Raw genomic sequence first — 24,701 nt, forward strand, 5'->3', positions numbered from 1 at the left:
AGAATTCTCCCCTTAATGAGATTTACCCCTTGATCCTCACTTGGAAATATAGGGTTCTGTTTCAGTAGGTGATACTAATTTGAATACAGACCTCGAATTTACGGTAGGTTTGAAAGCACAAAAGATGTCGTTAGAAGAGGGTCGAAAGGATATCCTGGCTTAGCTCTTCCGACGCTCAAGTCAAATATTGAGAATAAAATAAGAGAGCAGTTAGAGACGTCGTTAAGAATCACTATAGTGAATGTCTAATTAATTAGACTCTCAAAACTGGTATTTATAGGAAAATATCTGAGAACCATCATAGGCATTCTATCTTGACTATGGATGAGCCGGGATCTAAAATTCAGTTTAGGCTGATCTTGATGGACTCATTCATGAGATATCACCCAATAAATCTATTACCATGTTTTTAAATTAATGTAATTAATATTTGTAAAATCCAAAAAAAAAACCCTTTATTCTTTTATTTATTTCTTACCAAAGCGACAGATGTAACAAGACAACTTTCAATTTCATTTCGTTCAAAATTAGAAAGTTTTAATTTCTTCTTTTGGTTGGTATTTTGACAATGAGAACGTGAAATTCATTAATAGGAAAACAGTTGCTTAATAAAATATTTTCCCCATCGCCACTTTGTATCATATTTTTTTTTAGTTTTACTTTATTTAATCATAATTAATTGAACTTGTATTTTTTCTATTTTTAGTCTTGTTATAAGTCAATTTACATTCTAAATACAATAATTTTGCAATTTTTTTTTCCAATTTAAGTCTTTGCCGAATTTTGAGTTGGAAAATGAATTTAAGGATTTTGATTTTTGGTGGCTAACATGGTTTTTTCTAAATTCCACGTAGAAAATTAATATAATAATAAAAACTAAAATCTATATCACTTTTTAAAAATAAAATAACCAACAAATTCAAATACCAGAAATCTTCATCTGCCAAAACAAAGAGAGCATAGCATATTCATTGCAAAAAAGGAAAAAAAAACTAAGACAACATCAAACATCAAACCATAGCCAAATTCTTTCTCCAAATCATGAAGCATTTCTTGGAGAGAAAAATTGGCTACGGAATTGCATCGCGATTTGGAAAAAGTGCAAGTTACAGAACCAAAAATATAAGTTTCGTTGATACTTACTATTCAATATAATGTTACAAATGGCTAGTACTTGGCTGAATTAAACCCAGCTGGCTTGACCAAGTTAAACAAGAAAAAAAAACATTTTGTTTTACCCTCATAAAAAAATATATTAAATGCCGGCTATATTATCGTAATTTCCGAATATATACCAAGACCACATACTTTTAAAACTTATAGCTTTGATCTTCTTGGACATTTCACTTGAAATTTTCAACAGAATCGCATATAAACTTACTTTATATATCAGAATTCATTCAATCAATGTGTTACATTCATATTCAGATAATTAATTAGAGACTAAAATCTGCGAATCAATAAATATGCAGTGTTTCATGAAGTGGCTAACTGTTGCTGTGGCCATAATTTTTCGTATGGCAGAAGTGAGATGTATTGATATATTTCATGAATGGATTGTTACCTCAGAGAACACTGTTGTTCATCCAGCGTCGAATATTCAGCCTGTAAGTCATCACACTTCTACATCTTGTATATATTTCGATGACGTAACATATAAAAATTTTCGATTAATAGATCATGCATGATCGTGTGTATTCGATCAGATAATCGTCGTAACTAGAGGTTTGATGGCGGCGGAATAATGTGCATCTGCATGAAATTTTTTGCAGGTGATTAAAATAAATGGAATGTTTCCAGGGCCACTTATAAACTCAACTACCAACGATGTCATTCATGTTAACGTCTTCAACAATCTTGATGAACCTTTGCTCTTCACATGGTACGTGTGTGTATGTGTGTGTGTGTGTGTGGGGGGGGGGGGGGACCTGAAAAAACTAAAACTGTGTTTGAATTTTCAGGAATGGCATACAACAGAGGCTAAATTCATGGCAAGATGGGGTTTCAGGCACCAACTGTCCTATTGAACCTGGGAAGAATTGGACTTACGCCTTTCAGACCAAAGACCAGATAGGCACCTACTCTTACTTTCCCTCCATCAACTTTCAAAAGGCTGCAGGAGGATTCGGTCCCATTCGTGTCAACAATCGAAATGTGATCCTCGTACCTTTTCCGAAACCGGAAGCCGAATTTGATCTTCTGATTGGTGATTGGATGGACAACTCATTTAAGGTAACACATGGGCTCTTGCTTTTTTCTTAGCCGACAAGAACTCAAAAACTTACGTTACAGCTGAACTGTTCATTCAACTGGTATTATGAATTGTAAACAAAATCTTGATTAACAATGTTTTCTTCCCTTGGAACATTGTGCAGGATGTCAGGACAATGCTACAAGATGAACTATCTCATGATGTTTACCCCAAGGTGTTCTTAATGAACGGCAAGGCTCCTTACGGAAGCCCTGATTCGACATCATACGAGTCTTTCACCGTCTCCAAAGGCAAGACCTATCGACTCCGGATTTCAAATGTGGGGACCCTGTTCAGTTTCAATTTCAGAATTCAGAAACATCAAATGGTGCTAGTGGAAACGGAAGGGTCTTATACGAACCAGATCACGTTAGACTCCCTGGATGTGCACGTAGGGCAGTCGTATTCGGTACTTGTGACAGCGAATCAAGACGAATCTGATTACTACATGGTGGCTACACCAAAATTATTCAATACTACTGATAGCCAATCCAATGGTTCCTCCCTCGTCGGCAAAGGGATACTACACTATGAAAACTCAATGTCAATGGCGAATGGGCCTATTCCAGAGGGGCCTGATCCTTTCGACATTGATTTTTCAATCGATCAAGCTAGATCTATCAGGTACATTATTAAATCCTAATTTACGACACAAAAATTGTATGATGTTATTACACACATGCATGGTAAAATTTACACAATTATTTAATTTGATTGTGTGTGTATTGTCAGATGGAATATGACTGCAGGTGCAGCAAGGCCAAATCCACAAGGCACATTCAATGTCACAAACATAACATTAACCCAAACATTTGTCCTCCATGGATCCAAGGCCATCATCAATGGTGTGCCAGTCTATACAGTGAACAATGTATCGTATTTAACTCCCACCACACCATTAAAACTTGCTGATCAATTCACAAATGGTTCTGGTGTGTATCAACTCGATGTGTTCCCGGTCCGTTCTGTCAAAGATGGTGCTGCATATGGTGTTTTTGTAGTGACAGGAGTTCATAAAGGGTGGATAGAGATTGTGTTCAAGAACGATCTTGACGACATGGATTCCTGGCATTTGGATGGGTTCGGGTTCTATGTCGTGGGGTAAGTTTCATTTGTTTGCTATTTCTTAAGTTATAGATTTGTCTGACTCAGGGTTATGATATCTATAATTATCTAGGCTATTAGTCTAGCAAGAGCCACCAAAGTTATAACACTTGTATAATAACGATCTCTCCATTCTTTCGATATGATTTTTTATTTAACAAAATACCTTTTACTATAATAATAAATACAATCAAATTTTCATATTTTAGGCACAAAACACTCATATAGCACCTTAGTATATATCAAGCTACTCGGTTGAAACATCTACATCTCATATCAGAAGAAATGTAATCGTTCCCATTCATAACAAACTCTAAAATATGAGAATCATGCAAAGAGATTATGTATTTTTATATTGACATGATCATTATTTTGATTTCTTTAACGAATATAATGGTTCCTATATTACAATCAATCTGATCTGCATATAGATCATGTATATAACTGTGATTCCTATATTGATTTATTGTTCAAATTGCATACACAATATAGGTTCGGTGAAGGAGAATGGACACCTGCATCGCGTAGTACCTATAACTTACACGACCCGGTTGTCCGGTCCACTGTGCAAGTGTATCCGGGAAGATGGACTGCAGTGTATGCATTCCTTGACAATCCAGGGATGTGGAATTTGAGATCCCAAAACTTGTTCCATTGGTACATGGGCCAAGAACTCTATATTAGGGTTCATGATGCTGATCCCAACCCAGCCAAGGAACGTCCTCCTCCCGAAAACGTTCTCCTATGTGGTTCGTTATTTCTAACTACGCATGATTCATATTCATGCTTTACGTTTCATACCATCTGAAAGCTCGATCCACTTTGAAAATGTTGTTTCGAACTGGCATTGACGATTTGGTTGTTTTTCAACAGGGATTTTTGATGAAGCTATTGCTCCAGTTGCTAGTGCACTAGCTCCTGAGCCAGGGTGGTGAAGTTTCCTCGTATTCATTTGATAATTCCAATGTTCTTTTGAAAAATGATTATTATGCAATTTGATTCAGCAGCCATGATTCCTATGATGGAAATATTATTTAATTTTCTTGTTGTGAATAATGATTCTTTCCTTGTGTCGACTTCCCTTGCCAAAGGTCAGGATCAATCTTCTATTTAAAAGGCCTTCAGTGTTATGTCACGACACATAGATATATTTCATTACTGTTAACTAAAAATTTCTATAGACAAAAATGGTGTCTCAACTCAAACGAGATTCAACATAAACAGAAGCCGTCCTAGTGGGTATTCTGAAACAACCTGAAGGCGAATCATATGTTCAGTCCTTAACAATGTCATCTGTTGAATTCATCTGTATTAAAGGTCACACATATAGTACTACAACATGAGCCAACTATTGACAAGTAGAACTGACTTAAAGGTATGATTATAAGTCTATGTTAAGATGAATAAAGGTCACACATGCAGAGTACTGCAGCATGAACCGACTGTCGAGGATATGTTCTTGTTTTAAGTTGATTGAGCAGCTAAACAGCATGAACAAACAATTTGATACCCATTTTTGTTCACTCAAACGCTTTCTTATGGTAAGTATGCTGATTATACCAAATACTCCAAATATGAAGTCAATTTAAATCTTAGGCCTTTCTACCTACCTATTAATATATGTATATATTAGCCTAAACTACCCATTTTCCACGTAAATAGAATTTTACTTGGGTTTGTTGGTTACTGTAAAGTGTCAATTTAAACCTTTTTTTTTCGAATAATCGAGGATAATCAAGAGATAATGCAATTAAAGAATAGAATCATGAATTTAGTTGAGCCAAACCTGTGAAAGTGATATTATACTTGTAGCCAAATGGTTCATCCTACATCTTGCATCCACAGATATTCTCACAGGAGTCTATTAAAATGTTAAATATACTCAGAGACAACACCAAGACATGAAGTATCTGTGTCACGCCCCGAGACCGGGGTTAGTCGACACCGGCGTTGTTCAACAATCACATAATCGCCAAACAACAAGCCTCGTAGTTCAGTATAAACCAAAACCAGTCTATTTCATAATTAACTCAAAATAATCTTGTCTTACAGTGATAAATTCCAAAACGAAATAAAATGTGCGGAAGCGATATACAACTTGAATCGAAACTTAGGAAGAACATAAGTGAGAAATCTTCATATCTCGAAACTTCATCTCCAACTCCAAAACACGTCTTATTCATCATTGTCTACTTGATCTTCATTCTCATCTGGGGAGAAATGTAAGGGATGAGTGTTTGGGAAACACTCAGCAAGTGGAGGCCGATCGATTACCACAAATACATATAAATATTATTTAAAACCCATATTGCAACTGATTTTTTTCAAAACGTAGTATCTCATATCAGATCAGAATCGGAATTGAAATGCGAAACAGAGATTATCAGACAATTCAGAACAGAACGAATCAGAACAAATGAAAACACTGTTATTCATCTCGTTATCAATGGTCAAATTGTCCCCAATATGTTAGTCCTCTAAGGGGTGAGGCCAAAACACAGTTTTATACCCACTGATGGGGGCCGGAACACAGTTTTATACCCACTGATGGGGGCCGGAACACAGTTTTATACCCACTGATGAGGGCCGAAACACAGTTTTATACCCACTGATGGGGGCCATATATAATTTACAATCGTCGTTCCATATCCCACTCGAATCATAACAGTGCACCACAAAATCAGATGTATCAAACAACATTTATCGGAATTTTTTGAATGAACTCAGCAGAATCAAAGAACATCGGAAATAGAAGAACATATCGTACATCGATCGAGATTTTATAAAATATATAATAGCATTTTCCGAAAATGATTTGACACACATAGACGCATGTCATGAAATACTTATACAAAGTTTAAATTACAAAGAAATACATAGCAAAAGCCCACTTACCGTATTCTGACTGCTCAAGGAAACGTGAATGGTGAGATTGCGGCAGAGCTTCACTACTTGAGGATGAAAGCTTCGAAAATATGCTAGAGAGGATTTCGAGATTTGGGAGTGCAAGTTCTAAATGAAGAGTCCTCCTATTTATAGGCACGGAAAATCAGCTTACAAGGTAAGCTCTGAAGTCGCTCCACGAATGACGCTGATGGCTAATCAAATGGGTGATTGCACTAATCTCTCTCGGATGAACGTAGACTGCTTTCTTGTACAGGTTCGTGACGTATCTGGACTGTATTGCAAATTTGCTAGCTTCCTTATTGAGAAAACTTCCTTATATACAATATAATATTTCCAATTAGGTGGATATCCAGTATTAATTTACTGTGTATCTTGCACTGGATTTCGATTTCCATGTATTATTTATATTTTCAAATTTATTATAACTCGAAAATAAATTCTTATACATGTCTATATTTAATTAATTATGTGCCCAAAAATTTGGGTTCTCACATCCCTCCCTTCTTATTAGAAGTTTCGTCCTCGAAACTTGAGTCGGTTTGACTTTCAAAAAGGTAAGGATATTGCTTGCGCATTTTCTCTTCAAACTCCCAAGTAGTTTTCTCGTTCTGTGTGTTTTGACTATTGCACCTTGACGTAGGGAATGATACGTCGTCTTAGTACTTGGTCCTTGGTGTCCACAATATGAATAGAGACATCTTCATATTTCAGCTCTTCCCCCATATTACCTTTGATCATTAGCGGTTCAATTTCCATAACATGGCTTTGGTTCGAGGTGTATTTCCTTAGTTTGGACTTGTGAAATATATTGTGGATTCTAGATATATCTGATGGCAATGCTATTCTGTAAGACAATGTGCCAATCTCTCCAGAATTTTGAATAGTACTGCGTACCGATGTTTCACTTTTTCAGCTTTATTGAATCTAATGATTCCCTTATATAAGCTTTTTCACCCCATGTGAATTCCATTGGTCTCCTTTTAAGATCAGACTAACTCTTTTGCTGGTCTTATGCAACCTTGTGTCTATCTTTGATGATGACCATTTTTTTCATTGTCTCTTGGATTAGTTCTAGCCTAGTTATGACTGTCTCCTCTATTTCTTCCATGCACAGTGATGAACGACACTTTACTTGTTGGCATACTTGTCACTTAGATATAAACTCGGTGACATCTCTTTTCATTATGCTTCACTAGAAACTTACTTTCAAATCTCTGTACATCTTTGTACTACCTGGGTGGGTCGGGAATATTGACTTATGTGCCTATTACATCACTTCTTATCGAAGATTGTTGATATCTGGCACACATAATCGTCCTCTCATCCCTAGGATTCCGTCTGGGTCCACTTGAAAATCTGATGACTTTATTTTCTTGGCTTGTTCTTTGAACTTCTCTAGTGTCGTGTCTCGACTCTGATTTAACTTGACTGCTTCCCGAAGGCATGGTTGCGCGGAGAATGATGTTATGTTATCTTACCCATGTTTGAATCAAAGGATCGGCTACCTTATTTGCTTTGTTGGCGTGGTAGCTTATTGTCAAGTCACAGTCCTTGAGTAACTCTATCAACCGTCTTTGTCTCATTTTTAATTCTTTTTGAATGAACAAATATTTGAGACTTGGTGGTCAGTGAGTGAATATTTCACACTTGACATCGTAGAGATAGTGTCTCCAAATTTTCAAAGCAAAGATCACTGCTGCCAACTCGAGATCGTGAGTATGGTAGTTTTGCTCCTGTGGCTTTAGTTGACTAGCCTCTCTTCCGTGAGTACGCCTCTGACATCTTCCTTTGATCCTTGTCCTCAGTAGATAATACCAACATTGGTGTAGATGCTAGCTTCTCCTTTAATGTTTGAAAGCTCTTTAACATCTCTCTCTTCAGTTGAATTCATAGTTCTTTTGTGCGAGTCTCGTCAGTGATACGACTACTGAAGAGAAGCCCTCGACGAATTTCCGCTAATAGCCTGGTAATCTAAAGAAGCCTCTAATTTCGGTTCCATTCTTATGTTTCGGCTAATCTAGATTTGCCTCTAATTTCTTAGTTCCACTGATATTCCTGATTTCGATCTCACATGACCTTATTCTGAATGCTGACATTGAGGTGTCTTCTGCTCTGACCTTTAGCTGATGATAGCATGTCCTCAGGTCAAGCTTAGAGAAGATTGTAACTCCTTTACGTTGATCGACAAGACCGTATATTATTGGAAGAAGATACTTATTCCTGATTGCGATCTTATAGAGTTCTCTATAATCTATACACAATCTCATACTTTCATCTTTCTTCCATACAAATAGGACTGCAGCTCCCCAATGAGATGCACTTGACAAAATATGCTTTTTGTCTAACAACTCTTAGACTTTTTCTTTTAGCTCCTTGAGTTCATCTGGAGCCATTCGGTACAGTGCATTGGAGATTGGTGCATCATCAAGTACCGAATTTACTCGAAATCTACTTCACCATCCAAGACCATTCCAAAAAGCCTTTTTGGAAAAACGCCCGAAAATTTTCGTATTACTAGAATATATTCCAACTTCAGCTCATCTACTCTTGCACTTTGTTTACCATTGCTAGGTAAATTTCTTCGCCCGATATTATGGATTTCCAAGTCTGGGAAACAGAAAAAAATGTATTTCCGTTCCTTGGCGTTGCCATGGTACCTGATTTCTTCTTGGTTCGGGGTTCAGAGTTTGACATTCTTACTCTGGCAATCTACTATTGCATGGCTCTTAGATAATCAGTTCATCCTTAAGATGGCGTCGAAATCTATCGAAGTGAGTTGAATCAAGTCGGCACTCAATATATGCGATTGATGCTTATTTAATCTTATCTTGAAATTATCCCGATTACTATCACAAAAATTAAAACCCATATAGAATATTGAAACTTAACTCAATATCGATCTATAGCTTAAAATCCGAAATTATAACATAGTCGTTACCTCAAATAATTATTCTTTTACTAAATCTTACTTTTATCAAGATCATGAGCCTATCACACTCTAATACAAAGGAGTTCATTAAATGTCATTCCCTTTGAATCATTCTTAGTACCATAAAAGTCAAAACTTATTGTACTATACTTTCCTTGATACCCATCAATATCTCATAACTTATTTTATTTACGTAAGGTCATAGCCTACTTGTTATCCCAAAATAATATAAATTCTTTAACCTGGAGATATTGTCTCACAAGATATTCCAAGGTTGAAGGTCCTACATATTTAAAGTTAGCGCTTAACATTCTTAATAACCCAAACTTAATACCCACACAGTTAATTGTTACTACAAAATCAACTTCTCTATTGGAATACCCAAAACTTGTGATATAGTTTTTATATCAACTTTTCTCATATTAGTTTCCATAAATAACTTATCATCCCCGAGTCAAATCTTTTATCTTAAATTAGAAATTTCAGTCAACTTATCTCTTATAGGTATATTCCCAAAAATAAATACAAATACTAATTGTTCTCATAATACAATTCCATAAAATTTCGACAAGTAGTTCAAGAAACACGTTGAACGGGATTTTTCGAGAAAGTTTCCAAAAGTAGAAAGTTTGGACATTGACCCATGGATAAAAATAATACGTTGAGAGGAATCTAGAACAGTTGACGGAATTAAATTCTGAGTTTTCTACGAAAAGTTATGAGTTCTACGAAACTTTCCTAAAATAACAAAAACGCAATTTCGAATATCTAAATAAAGGAATTTCGTGTTTTCAGACTATGCCTCGCAACAAGTTGTGATATTACTCGTTGGTCGTTCCGAATGGGACTGCATTGGCCGATTTTTAAAATTCCACCGATTTTTTTTTTTTCCCGAATAATTTTCTTCCCCAACCGGATTATGAACCTGGCGGCTCTGATACCACTTAAATGTCACGCCCCGAGACCGGGGTTAGTCGACACCGGCGTTGTTCAACAATCACATAATCGCCAAACAACAAGCCTCGTAGTTCAGTATAAACCAAAACCAGTCTATTTCATAATTAACTCAAAATAATCTTGTGTTACAGTGATAAATTCCAAAACGAAATAAAATGTGCGGAAGCGATATACAACTTGAATCGAAACTTAGGAAGAACATAAGTGAGAAATCTTCATATCTCGAAACTTCATCTCCAACTCCAAAACACGTCTTATTCATCATTGTCTACTTGATCTTCATTCTCATCTGGGGAGAAATGTAAGGGGTGAGTGTTTGGGAAACACTCAGCAAGTGGGGGCCGATCGATTACCACAAATACATATAAATATTATTTAAAACCCATATTGCAACTGATTTTTTTCAAAACGTAGTATCTCATATCAGATCAGAATCGGAATTGAAATGCGAAACAGAGATTATCAGACAATTCAGAACAGAACGAATCAGAACAAATGAAAACACTGTTATTCATCTCGTTATCCATGGTCAAATTGTCCCCAATATGTTAGTCCTCTAAGGGGTGAGGCCAAAACACAGTTTTATACCCACTGATGGGGGCCGGAACACAGTTTTATACCCACTGATGAGGGCCGAAACACAGTTTTATACCCACTGATGGGGGCCGAAACACAGTTTTATACCCACTGATGGGGGCCATATATAATTTACAATCGTCGTTCCATATCCCACTCGAATCATAACAGTGCACCACAAAATCAGATGTATCAAACAACATTTATCGGAATTTTTTGAATGAACTCAGCAGAATCAAAGAACATCGGAAATAGAAGAACATATCGTACATCGATCGAGATTTTATAAAATATATAATAGCATTTTCCGAAAATGATTTGACACACATAGACGCATGTCATGAAATACTTATACAAAGTTTAAATTACAAAGAAATACATAGCAAAAGCCCATTTACCGTATTCTGACTGCTCAAGGAAACGTGAATGGTGAGATTGCGGCAGAGCTTCGCTACTTGAGGATGAAAGCTTCGAAAATATGCTAGAGAGGATTTCGAGATTTGGGAGTGCAAGTTCTAAATGAAGAGTCCTCCTATTTATAGGCACGGAAAATCAGCTTACAAGGTAAGCTCTGAAGTCGCTCCACGAATGACGCTGATGGTTAATCAAATGGGTGATTGCACTAATCTCTCTCGGATGAACGTAGACTGCTTTCTTGTACAGGTTCGTGACGTATCTGGACTGTATTGCAAATTTGCTAGCTTCCTTATTGAGAAAACTTCCTTATATACAATATAATATTTCCAATTAGGTGGATATCCAGTATTAATTTACTGTGTATCTTGCACTGGATTTCGATTTCCATGTATTATTTATATTTTCAAATTTATTATAACTCGAAAATAAATTCTTATACATGTCTATATTTAATTAATTATGTGCCCAAAAATTTGGGTTCTCACAATCTGTGTATCATCGAGAATTATATTGACCTTTAAACTCACAAAGTCAAATAAGGTCTCAATGTCATGAGCAGAAACTCTATCTTGCGAAACTCTATTATGCGGCTAATACCATTTGGGTTGCTTGCATAGCTTCCTTCTGGGACACCCCAGAGAACAGGATTATAGCTTTTCAGAGGTGGGTGGGGAAAATTTTGAGCCAAACGGGCTTGAACGAATCACAACCAGCCAAGAAACGTGGACAATTATATCCATGGCACTGATCAAATAGGACTGAGTGGCTCAACCCGATTATGTCCTTCAATGTTCTGTATGGCAGTGACTTGAGCCTGTTTGAGTACGGTTGAAATGATTGAAGTATCTGAAAATCTGTTTAAGTTTTACATCATTCTGAGGCAGGTCGGTCTAGAAATATGATAACATATCTCAGTAACAAGAATGAAAGGAAAGATTCATTCAAAGAAAAGATTAACTATGACCAGGAAAACGATCAAACAAAAACAATGAGCTGGTTAAAGTATGTACATGCGGAACTATGCAGTTTGCAGAATTCAGCAACAAATGGAAGAAATAGTACTCACATATTCTCCCAAATGGATTAGTAGCTATAAGTAAAGACAGCTGAAAAGTATGCCAAACAAATAGAGAATACCTTCAAGTGTCTTATCTTATACTTTATTTGGCCTCACATGAGCAAACTGATAGGAAAAACAGATTTATCTTCAAGTATATGCAGAAAGCATGAACAAAAAATGAAAATGAAATGATAAGGAATTTATTTCAATAGAAACAGCACTCTTTTACCGACATCGTGATTAAAGTCCTTCTCTTCAAAAGAAGATGTCTTTGAAAACACAAATAACTGAATAAATTTTTCCCTCCTCTCCCCTATTTCTGTTAGAAACATATTAGTTCTCTATCCCCTTCCCCAACCCATTCAAACTCAATATCCCCCCCACCATCATTTTTTTGGATTCTTCTTGTGTAAACCTTCAATAGGTTGGTCACAAATATTTTCACTGTCTTGGCCCAACTCAATAGAACCCCCAAAGCGCAAGTCCCTAACACAAACTCGGAGTTAATCAAAAGTCTTAATGTTCGATTCTTGATTCTAAATAACATAAGTATCACCCTGCTTTCTCAAAATTGTTGTTGTCTATAATATATTGTCATAAGAAAATCCACAAATACCAAATGTTGGATGTTATTTTCAAGCTACAGTTGGACTTCATCTCAAATATTTAAAATATTTTGATAAGGATCGAGGATAGATTACAATCAACAAATGCACGTAAAATTTTGGAGGAAACAGATTAAATAGAAAGGAACAATACAGTTAACAAAACCATACCTAGATGTTTCCATTTACCCTTCTCATCATCAACACCACCATATTGTAAGGTTGGAAGCAGACGGATGTGTGTGATACCAGCCTAGAGTAACTTCTTAAGATGAAGCATTCCTGCAGAGTTCTTCAAGTGGAAAAAAAACTCCATCAGCAACAACTACTAACTACCAAAAGTATCAATAGTTATTTTTGTTGCCTTTAGTAAAGGCTGTGCTTCTAAACAGTTGTACAGAGGGGCGTTTGCTGAAACTGATAATTTTGAGACACTAAGAGCTGTATGATTGTTAATTTGAAAAGATCAAGAGGAAGACAAACCAAAAATATAGGATAAAAAAAAACTGATATCAGGTTTGAAAAGAAAACGGTTCAAAGTTTTACCATGGAAGTAAAGGCAAGAAAGCCGCCATGAAAGTCAGGATGAACAGTATTATAACTGACACTGACAGAGAGAGAGAGATAACAGGAAAAAATAGTTGAAAAGTTTTTAGGCAATGACTCTATTACATAGTGGATTTGTTTTCAATTACTTATTTTGAATTCCTTTGCTGATTCCGGAAGTCCATATAGGTACAATTATAGTAAGAGAATGAGAGAAAGAAAAACAAATCCACTTTGTTCAATTCCCTTGCAATCACATTTGCATGTTTTGATATTTAGATTATCTTTCATTCAACAGCTCCTCAAGACTTCAACAAGAATGACTCACAAAATCCAGGTATAGAAAGCCATAAAGTATTTTTATGAGAAGCTAGGACCATTGTTTACCTGAAATCTCTCACACGCAATTCATAGATACTGATGTCAGAAAAAGAAAGAAGATCTGGTTTTTCATCAACCAAATCATCCCATCCTTCAGGTTTTGATGTTTCAAAATTTAAATTGATTAACAGGGTTCTCATTCCATCAGCTGAGAGACTACACAAACAACATACCTGTGTATGTAAATCATTCACTATGCTAGTTATTCCAGAAGTAGTGTAAATAAATAAACATTTTTATATTACTTACCCCCTTGCATATGGATCATTTGCCATACGTTTTTCAATTTTCAAGGTGCTAGGATGGTACACGGATACTTCATAGACATAGTAAGAGCAATTCCAAGTTAATGGTCCACTAGCACTCCAAACTCCATTCTGCTCTTCTAGCTGGACAACTTCCAAATGATCCTCACCTTCTGGTTCCCTATCTATGAGCACACGCACGTCTTGTTATTTGAAATCTCATGTGCATAAAATCTATATCTCGTCAATTAACAAAATCCTACTTCAACCATTAACATGATCAACACTAACTTCAAAATAAAGCATAAAAATATCTAATTAAATTATTAACAAAATCGTTAAAACTTTGACTATCAAGATAATGCGGAAAATAATGTCCTCCGGGAGTGTGCTGCCGGACTCGATCCACTCCAGCGTCAGCGCCTCCCTCAATCTCATCCTCACCTACAACCATGGTTGGACGAAACGGGAACGGAACGGCCGGAACGCAAGCAACCTTGACGAGGTTCCGGGGTGTGTAGGTTGATGGCTTGTATCAGCGTTTCATGTACCGAAAACGGGGATTTAACGGAGGAACGGAACGGGACACGCGGAACGGCACGGAACAGAAGGGATTTGATGCTTAAATATATTTCTATTGAGAAATTTTCATTACAAAGTGTGAAAAAAACTAAGTTAATTATAAAATATCTCTATTTTAATTGATGTTAAATAATTTGTAACATCACTTTATATAAAATTTGATGCTTATTATTAGTCCATCACTCTAAATTGATCAAATTTGTGCGAACTTATATATATCCAATCGAAAATATTTTCAAGTTTTAATTAATTAAATACAAATAATTTTTAATAGTATATTTAATTTTTGATATGGTTGGAAATATTTTAAATATAATGACGATATAAATTGTGTTCAATAAGTTGTTAATAAAATTTTAAAAATATTTTAATTTCTTATTTACATCAAACAATCTATTTAAATGATATTTGTTTTAATTTTCATATTTCTAAATATTTTCCAAAATTTTTAATTTTTATATATTTATAATATTTTTTTAAAATACCCGTTCCACGACCGTTCCGCGAAATTTCATTGTAACTGGAACGGTAGCATCCGTTCCGATCTCCGCGACCGCGACAGCGATCCATTCCTGCAACATTCAAACCAAGTGAATCTAATGACTCATCACATTCTAAACATTAGTAACAAATAATATATATATAGACATATGCATTAGAATCATACTTTTATTTAAAATAAGCTTGCGTAAATTTGTAAGCATAAGTATATCATTAAATCGTCAAATCATAAAGCTTTCCATCATTTATCATTTTCGATGAAGTTTGATCCTTGAAAGTGACTAGCTGTATCATTTGGTCGACTGATCAGGCTTAGCTCACCATTGCGCATGGGGACGAGCAATAGGCACCGACGTAAATGGAAATACGATCGTTGGGCTCTCTCTGGGGCCTTCTCCCGTAACCGGGCTCCCTCCCCTCACGATATTCCCAATAATCATATATCATATCTTTTTTGTCACAGTCAATTCACATCCTTCAAAATATTTTTCTTTTTTTTTATCATAAAATATTGGTTCCTTTCCAAATTCCTAAAATAACATTTTATCAGTACAAATTGCACAACTTTATCATAAATCATAAAATCACATATTTTCATCAGAAATGTTTTAAAATATCATTTAGCATTGTTATGATTCTTCAGGACACTGTCAAGCCTTTCGTACTACCCAGGACGTAAAATGACCAAGGGCTCTAAAATTCTCGATTTTTGACTTTTTCTCACTTTTATTGACTCGAGACTATCCCAAATACTTATTTAAGCTTAAATTTGATTTCTAATATTTTTATTTGACGTAAACTCGGGCTTTTTGATTTAATTCCTTAATTACTAAACCGTTAAGCTTTTAAATCCCGAATTAATTCAAAACTCAATATTTTCTTTCCAGACTTTAAACATAAACATTTCATACCTAAGCTACCCCTATGAGCCACAAACCAGCCCCCGTGGACCCATGGTTCGAACCATCTCCTTTGACCCTAGCCAATTCGAACCCTAAGCACTAAGTCAAGCCACGACTCCCTCTAACACCGAGCCACCCTCGAGCCACCTAGGACCAGACCCTCGCCAGTACTTCCTGGATCCCTCCTGACCTAGCCTAGCCTAGCCCGGCGCACCAGCCCGTAGCCAATCCGTGTGCTCCCCTCTTTCGTTTTCCCTTGGTCGCGGCCCTCACCAACCGAGCCACCATGGAACGCGGCTGCACCAGACCTATCCTCGACCTTGAACCATCTTTCCTAGACCGGTAGACCAGCCGCAAGACTCTCCCTCCTGGACCTAGCCGTGCACGTGCATGGGGAGAGTCCTAGGGTTTGTGGACTCTCCCATCTCCTGCGGCACAGCCCTTCTGTTCTCCCTTAACGACTCTTTTCCTAACCCTCAAACACATCTGAGTGGCAGCGTGTCCTTGGAATTCATAACGTTTTTCAAACAAGCGTAAAATCATCAAAACTTTGAAAATATTTGTTTTATCGTTAAACGGTTCATGCTTCAATATCTTTCATGCAAAAATAATTAAAACAAACATAATATGATTTGAATGTTGCGTCAAAAAAGTTTAGAAGCGTGCCTCCGCGTTTAATACGCGATCGTTGGCGTGGGTTGCGAAGGGAGACGAACTGGCGACGAAAACTCCTTGATTTTTCCTCTTGAAATTTTCGAATTTTGTGTGTGAAATTTCGGCTGCTATGAAGGCTTAGAACCCTAGGTTTTCTTTTTATAAATTTCAAAAATTGCACCTTATTGGGTTAAGGTTTTGAGCCTTTGTGTTTTGGAGCACTTGGGCGTACTAATCTTAGGTAAATTAGGCCCAATACCACCTATTAATTGAAAAATAAAAGTTTACAAAAGTTAGTTTTCAAAAATAATACTTTTGGTCCTTTAAAAATTACTCGTTTGCCCAAAATCGACTTCCCGGATAAAATCGAGCTTGTGTTGTAAAATAATTTGGGCCCCAGCATTTTTAGAAAATTTTAATCACATTATTAAGCCTAAAAAATATTTATCGAAAAATATTTTATCTTGGTCGTCCCGGTCTCCTTTCCCAGCCTATTATCGAGTATTCGGATAAAATCATTCATTCTCATGAAATCATGCAATCTAATCATTTAATCATGCAATTAGACCTTCAATCATATTTTATCTTGGTTGTCTCGATCTCCTTTCCCCAGCCTATTATCGAGTATTCGAATAAAATCTTTCATTCTCGTGAAATCATGCAATCTAATCATTTAATCATGCAATTAGACCTTCAATCATATAATATACATCAAGTAAACATTTAAAATCAATTAAATGGAGCAATTAACCAATTTAAATCATTTGCATACATGTGGTTTACGTGGGTTGGTTTTTTGGACGTTACAAATCCAGGGGTACAGCGAAATGGATTTGGGAGAATTTGGGCCAAGTGGGCTATCGTAAGAGAATAATTCGTCAAGAACACCAGGCAACTGCAAGCATGTTATGGTGGTGCATTTGTCTCCAGCTACACATGAACATACATATCATGACTCATAACTGCTCTAATGAATGTGTCAAAGATAAAGAGATTGATAAAGGGAAATAATAGCAGCAAATTCAAGCAGCTAATATCCTATCAACAGAAATAATTTTCCTAAGTTATTTCATATCTTTATGAAACACTTATTTTATGTTGAAGCTGGAAAATTCAAAACTATATTATTTAATTCGGTTGAAAGTTCTGATAGCTTAACCATGAACATACGAGGATACATCATGAAATTTTGCTTGGTGAAATATGTCACTGAAAAAAATAACAGAGATAAGATCAAGAGGTTAAATACAATACTTGAGAATGATCAAGCTAATTCCAGATGCATGAAATGTATATAGGCTGCTACCATTGCTCCTTTGAGAAAGTAAACATGAAGCAAGTGTATTGAACTTACAGGTTATAAAAGCAACAGCCAATTGGTATTTGAGTAAACCTGCGACATAGAGCCAGAGGAACTTGAAAAGATTTATAATCTCTAATGTGAGGAAATCTTTCAATGACCTACAATCATGGATAATCAAACTTAATTACACTGGAATGAGTGAACCTACAAATACACAAACTCGCCAAGTAGCTTACATGTTCCAAAAGTTTACCGTTACTTTCTCCGAGGTCAATTTTCGCATCATAGCCTATATGACAATCAGAGAATATCAGTGCTCCAACCCCATAAAGTAAAAAGAATGTTGTTCTAGCAAAACCTCGAATTTCACCATTTGCAACAGACGAATTAGCAGTTTTACTGCCATAAAGATAACATGAACCATCTCCACCATCCACATCCCAAGATATTGTTGATTTAGTGACCCAAAATGCTCTAGAATGCAACAAGCTCTCCTGCAATACCTTAATATTGCCAGAGCACATTATCAATAGATATAAATAACTGATACCCGAGTCATCTTCGGTACTTTTTGTTTAACTTTGTCCTTAATAAGGATTTCCATAGAGGGAGCTCCATATACATCCAAAATGATTCAAATCCTCGTTTGATTGATTAGTAATAACCCCCTCTCTTTTTGCCTAAACTAAATTCCCATCTCAACGCCACAGACTATAAGCATATCTCAGTTTCATATAAACACACGACAACCAGAACAGTTGAAGGTAAGCGTTTTCTCAAGTAAAATTGATAGAAATATACCCGGCTAGAAGTACTGGATCCCCCACCATTGGCCATGGCAGAATAGCATTGAATTGCAGGTGAAGTATTGAGCCTGAAAACGCGGCGGGAGGGGCGGCGTCGACGGCGAGTCACGCTCAGTAATAGCGAGCGAGACGTGAGAGGCGAACAAGTGTTCCAGCAAGTCCTGGAAGTAGCCAAAAATGGAGTGGATGAATGAATAAGAGACATTTCCCAAATACAGTTGAGATTCGTTATATCTTAATATATATATTTCGAATCGGGACAAATTTAATACAATTGTGATTTCATGAACATTTAATTTGACGTAAGTAACCGGTTCGATTATTAAAAATTATATTTTGGTATGAGCATGTGACGGTGTCATCTTTATATAGTGTCAACCATACTGATATTTACAATAAAAAGTAATACTCATAGCATAAAAAGTAATAATTTCTCATTGATGATCCAAACAAGAGATACGTCTCACAAAATACGACCTGTGAGACCGTCTAACACAAGTTTTTGTCTTATCGTAATGTATTTCGATTATATTATGATAATTTTGATTTATTTTTAACTTTGAGAGAATATAATCATCTGCTCCAAATCGTGTTATATTTTACTCAAACAAATCTCGTTTACACGAATTATTAAAAATCAAACACACTAAATATTATATGTGAACAAGATACAATAATAATAATAATAATAATAATAATAATAATAAGAGGAATCATATATTTTTTCTGTAATTTACTGTGTATTTTTTTTTTGTATTGTTTAGTCGGTTTAATTTTTCATAATTCATGAAAATATGATTTGTTTGATTAAATTATAGCACGGTTTAGAACACCAAATAAAACAAACGATTTCATCCCAAGTCATATGATGTACTTGATGCTCCTAATTGTATTATTTTTTCTCAGACAAGTGTCGTTTGAACGAATTATTAAAAAATATTTCAATCTTTTATCTTACTTGAAATATTTATAAAATAAATAAATACATGAAACTAATGTTTTGTCATTGTATTTTGTTTATATATAATGTTTGATTTTTTGTTTAAAAAGAAAAGATTAATGAAATATTTATCTGTAATTTATTGTATTTTGTTTATATATAATGTTCGAAACTTTTAATTTATAATAATTCATACAAACAGAACTTGTATAAACATAAGAGTAAATCTCTTGAAATACGGTCTCACGAATCTTTATATGTGAGATGAGTCAGCCCTACCAATATTCACAATAAAAAGTAATACTTTTAGCACAAAAAAAAAATATTTTTTTATTGATGACACAAACAAGATATCCGTCTTACAAAATACGACTTGTTAGATCGTCTCACACAAATTTTTGCCTAAACATGGTATAGACACGATTTATAACAACAAATATAAGATAGGAGTCGTCCTTCATAGTATTTATTCAATGATAAAATCACAAATTAACACGAATGTTGTAATTACTCACACTATTATAATCTGGTCAATGTGATTTTAATATTCAACGCTGAAATGTGGTGGATTTAATTAACGATCACATTCCATAAAATTCATAAAATCCATCAGTGATTCAAATCTTCACTGTCTCTATCAATGGGCTTTAAATGATAATTATTTCTCGGTGGTAATACATTTATTACCCCACGTACGTACATACATACATACATATATATATATATATATATATATATATATATATATATATACGTACATACATACATACATACATATATATATATATATATATATATATATATATATATATATTTCATCTCATCCAATGGATGAGTGACACTTCATCGATGTTCACATAGGTGTGCACGGTAGGTGTGCAGCATATCAAAATTATATATATATATATGTATATGAGACAGTACTGATGTGTTATTTTCCAGTGAATTAAGATGATGAGATCCATCTTACCTATAATACTCCTCCTCTCGCTCTCGACCATTAATTCTATACGAGCACGATCCATGGAAAGCAAAAAAAAATGTTTCGTCATGAAAAAGTTTGAAGTATTCGTTGTGAGCAATCTCCCTGCCAACACTCCGATGTTGTCCGTGAAATGTTGGTCGAAAGACGACGACCTCGGAACCCACACGCTCGCTCCGGGTCAAAATTTTAACTTCCGTTTTTGCGAGAGCTTATTCGGTAGCTTGTTCACGTGTTATCTGTCGTGGAAAGAAAAGGGCAAAACTCTCGATGTGTATAACTCGCGTTGGATCGATCCACTGTGCAATATTACCGGTCAGTGTTATTGGTTCGCGAAAGAAGATGGTATCTATTTCTCGGATACAAACCCTCCCATGGAACTAGAGAAACAGTACGACTGGTTGCAACCTGCAGCATGATTTCATTCATTCCTACGTTGTCAAATCTTTAATTGGTTTTGATCGCGAAAATAAGATGGAATCTTGAATAATCTTATGTTCATGGATTGTGTTTTTTTCTTGGAAATTCACGGCCGCTACCGCCCCGAGTGACTTGTTTTTTCTTGATATTTTTTACACATAACATTTTTTCTTATTTTTCGGTTGTCTGAGGTTTTATTTGTCAATAGTTCAACCATGATTTAAAAAATTATAACTCAAGTACAAATAAAAACATGCCTCCGTCTTTCATAATTTAGACGTCATTGAACTGTTGTCTTGAAAGTTTTTGGTATAATAGGTAAATAATTATACGATGGATGCAAACACGTTTTCATGAAAATAATAGATTTTAATTTGTTTTCCTAGTCAGCGCGTCAATTAGCATTTACAAACTTATCTAAACATAGAATATCTTCCCAAAAAGAAAATCGTATAATTATTTTATGCATTTCCTTTTCATTTAATGCACAAAATCCTTAAATCCAATCAAATTTTAACACATAATTTAGTATCATTTCAAATGTCTTTTTACAAAAATCAAAAATAAATAAAGAAATCTTTGTAAATAAAGTGAATCAACATACACACATATATATATATATATATATACAGTTTTGTTACGTTACTCACCTTTATGTCTATTACTCAGGTAACACTCACTTATTGAATGTGATGAAACGTATCAAAATTGTATATCCAATAAGTTAGCGTCACTTCACTTTTGAGCACATTATTGATGATGTGAGTATCAAATTTTAGATAACTAAAATAGATAAATTTTATATAATTTAAGGATATTATTGTCATTTAACTAAAAATTAAACTTGAAAACAATTATTCTTTAAACACTGAAACTTTAGTTCGTATTGGGTTCCCAAACACTTCTTATTTTAGTTTCTCATAAATTTCATAATAGGTAAAAACTTGTGTGAGACGGATCTTTAATTAGGTCATCCATGAAAAAGTATTATTTTTTATGCTAAAAGTATTGCTTTTTATTGTGAATATCAGTATGGTTGACCCGTCTCACAGATTAAGATCTGTGAGACGGTCTCACATGAGACTCACTCTCATAATAATCTTTACAATCATCACTTTAAAATAAGCAAAAACTCTCCAAAACACTCCCTTAATTCACTCTATTATATAAATTGAACTTTAGAGATTGTAAATAGGTAAAGATCAATCTATATATTATCCAAATATGAGATTCATCTCATCGATAATATTTCTCATCATCACGCTCTCAACTGTTTTTCGCTGAGCACAATAATGTACTTTAGTGAACAAGTACAATGTTTTCGTCTTTCTCAATTTATCTCCCAATACTCCGAAATCGTCCTTGAAATGTTGGTCTAAAGACGACGATTTTGGAAACCATACACTTGCTCCGGGCCAAAATTTCAACTTCAGCAGAAGTGCATGGGGGTACAATATGTTTATTTTAATTTGGTTATCAATTAGCAATCTGATTCGTGAAATGATAATGATAATCTACACAATTAATTAACCAAGAAACATCGATACTTAGCTAACTTTCGGTAAAATAATATTTTCTATTCTAAAACTATTAAGTTCTTGAATTTAATCAAAATGATTTTGTTTTATTTGTTTATTGTTTTATTTAATATAATAAGGTGTACTTAAATTTCCATATTTTATAATTATATAAATATGATTTTACTAGTTTTCATATCATATTTAATTTTTTAAATAAATATCATAACTAAATCAAAATTTGATAAACAAAATATATTGTATATGATATGACATCTCAAAAGCCCATTCCCGAACTAAGGAAGCCCAGAAATGTAGAGCCCGTAAAAGATTGAAGCCCGGCCCATTATATTATAATTATTTAAAAAAAAATTGATGACATTTTTATTTTCTAATAATAATTATTTTTATACAAATCATTTTAAATTTAATAATTAAACATACACATAATATAAGATACCTTATTTATAGAAGAGCCGATACTTTACTTGGATTGTCAGATAAATTTATATCTAAATATTATATTACATATGATGGCACGAAATTAATAATTCGAAATCAGCAAAAAATGTACATAAGAGACGGTTTTATGAATCTATATCAGTGAGACGAAGGGTAAATATTTACACTGAAAAATAATATTTTAGACATAAAAAAACAATGATTTTTATGAGACGAATCAAATATGTATCATAAAATTGATTCACGAGACAATCTCAAAATTTTTTTTAATGTTAATTCACACATGAATCCTTTTACAAACCAAACATTATTTTGACCCACAAGTAAATATTTTAATCCCTTTCCTATATTTAAATATGTTATTCCATACTTCTCTTGTCATATTCAAATTAGTATATAAAAATATATTCTAAGTTGTATACTTTATCCTTAATCGCCAACTAGAGGTAGGGTCACCCACAAAATTTATACATTTTTTTCTCATCAAACTTAAATTTCACAATACATACATAGGTCAAATATATTAAGCAATGACTCGATTTTTATGATACAAAGTATTATATTATTCGTGATTAGTCGAATAGCTTTTTATAGTAGATGAATCTAACGTGAAACGATCTAATAGATCTATATATATAAGATAAATCAACATGATAATTGAGTGAAAACTAACATAAAAAGTAATATTTTTTCATGTATAAAGCCAGATAAGTTAAGTATATTATAAAATTGATTCGTAAGATATTCTCATAATACGATTTTTTTTTTTTTATAGTATGTTCAATTTATTTATGCTATAAAAATCTTTGTGAATGTGAATTAGTGGTTATATACAATATACTTATCCATTATTTGATACTATGCCTTTGGTATCTTTGTTTGGTATCCCCACGTCGATACTTTCTTTCTTTGGGGGTAAAGTAAAAGAGTTACTTTTTAAAAATTTCTCCCTTTTTAAAATCTTTTTTTTTCATAGGTCTCGTGGCAATGCAAACATATACATACATACACACACATAAAGCATTGCTTTTAAATAAAATACATGTAGATATACCAATTGAAGCTAAGGCCTAAATTTTCTTGCAACTTGCTAAGGTTGGCTAAGGATAATATATATGTTAGCATATGATGTACGCGTTTCTTGTTTGTATAGTCTATTTTTTGTAAGACAAAAAACTTGTGTGAGACGGTCTCACGTATCCTATTTTGTGAGACATATATCTTATTTGGGTCATCCATGAAAAATTATTACTTTTTATACTAAGAGTATTATTGATTTTTATTGTGAATATCGGTAGGGTTAACCCGTCTCACAGATAAAGATTCGTGAGACTGTTTCACAAAAGACATACGCTTTTTGTAACGAAATTATCTTCCAATTAAAATTATCGAATAAGGTAAAATGACTGGATCAACTAAGTAAATACAAAATTTGTGGGAAACAATTATTTCCGCATAATAATCTAATATTAGTTAACAAATTTTGATTTGTGTACGTGCGATACATTCGCTGGTGGCTAATTGTTTTAAAAAATTAATTAATTTTGTTTATAAAAAAATGTCATTTTCTCATTAATAATAATATAATATCGATTGTTCATTTATATATGTGTGTTTATTTTTCGATAATTAAGGTTTTATATTATTTCTGTAG

General features: G+C 34.2%; 1 protein-coding gene and 1 pseudogene across 1 annotated transcript; one reads left to right on the forward strand and one right to left on the reverse strand.

Moving 5' to 3' along the window:
- The first annotated feature begins 1,171 nt into the window (after positions 1-1,171).
- Positions 1,172-4,930, forward strand: LOC140820693 (monocopper oxidase-like protein SKU5). The gene is made up of 7 exons (XM_073181021.1): positions 1,172-1,607; positions 1,773-1,882; positions 1,962-2,232; positions 2,376-2,875; positions 2,984-3,352; positions 3,848-4,104; positions 4,229-4,930. Exons 1-7 carry the CDS (start codon positions 1,467-1,469, stop codon positions 4,288-4,290), a joined length of 1,710 nt encoding a protein of 569 aa, XP_073037122.1. The 5' UTR covers positions 1,172-1,466; the 3' UTR covers positions 4,291-4,930.
- A 210-nt stretch (positions 4,931-5,140) lies between these two features.
- Positions 5,141-18,934, reverse strand: LOC140820699 (pullulanase 1, chloroplastic-like; annotated as a pseudogene).
- Positions 18,935-24,701: the final 5,767 nt, after the last annotated feature.

Source organism: Primulina eburnea, chromosome 2 (assembly GCF_022965805.1).
Source record: "Primulina eburnea isolate SZY01 chromosome 2, ASM2296580v1, whole genome shotgun sequence".
NCBI classification, from domain to species: Eukaryota; Viridiplantae; Streptophyta; class Magnoliopsida; order Lamiales; family Gesneriaceae; genus Primulina; species Primulina eburnea.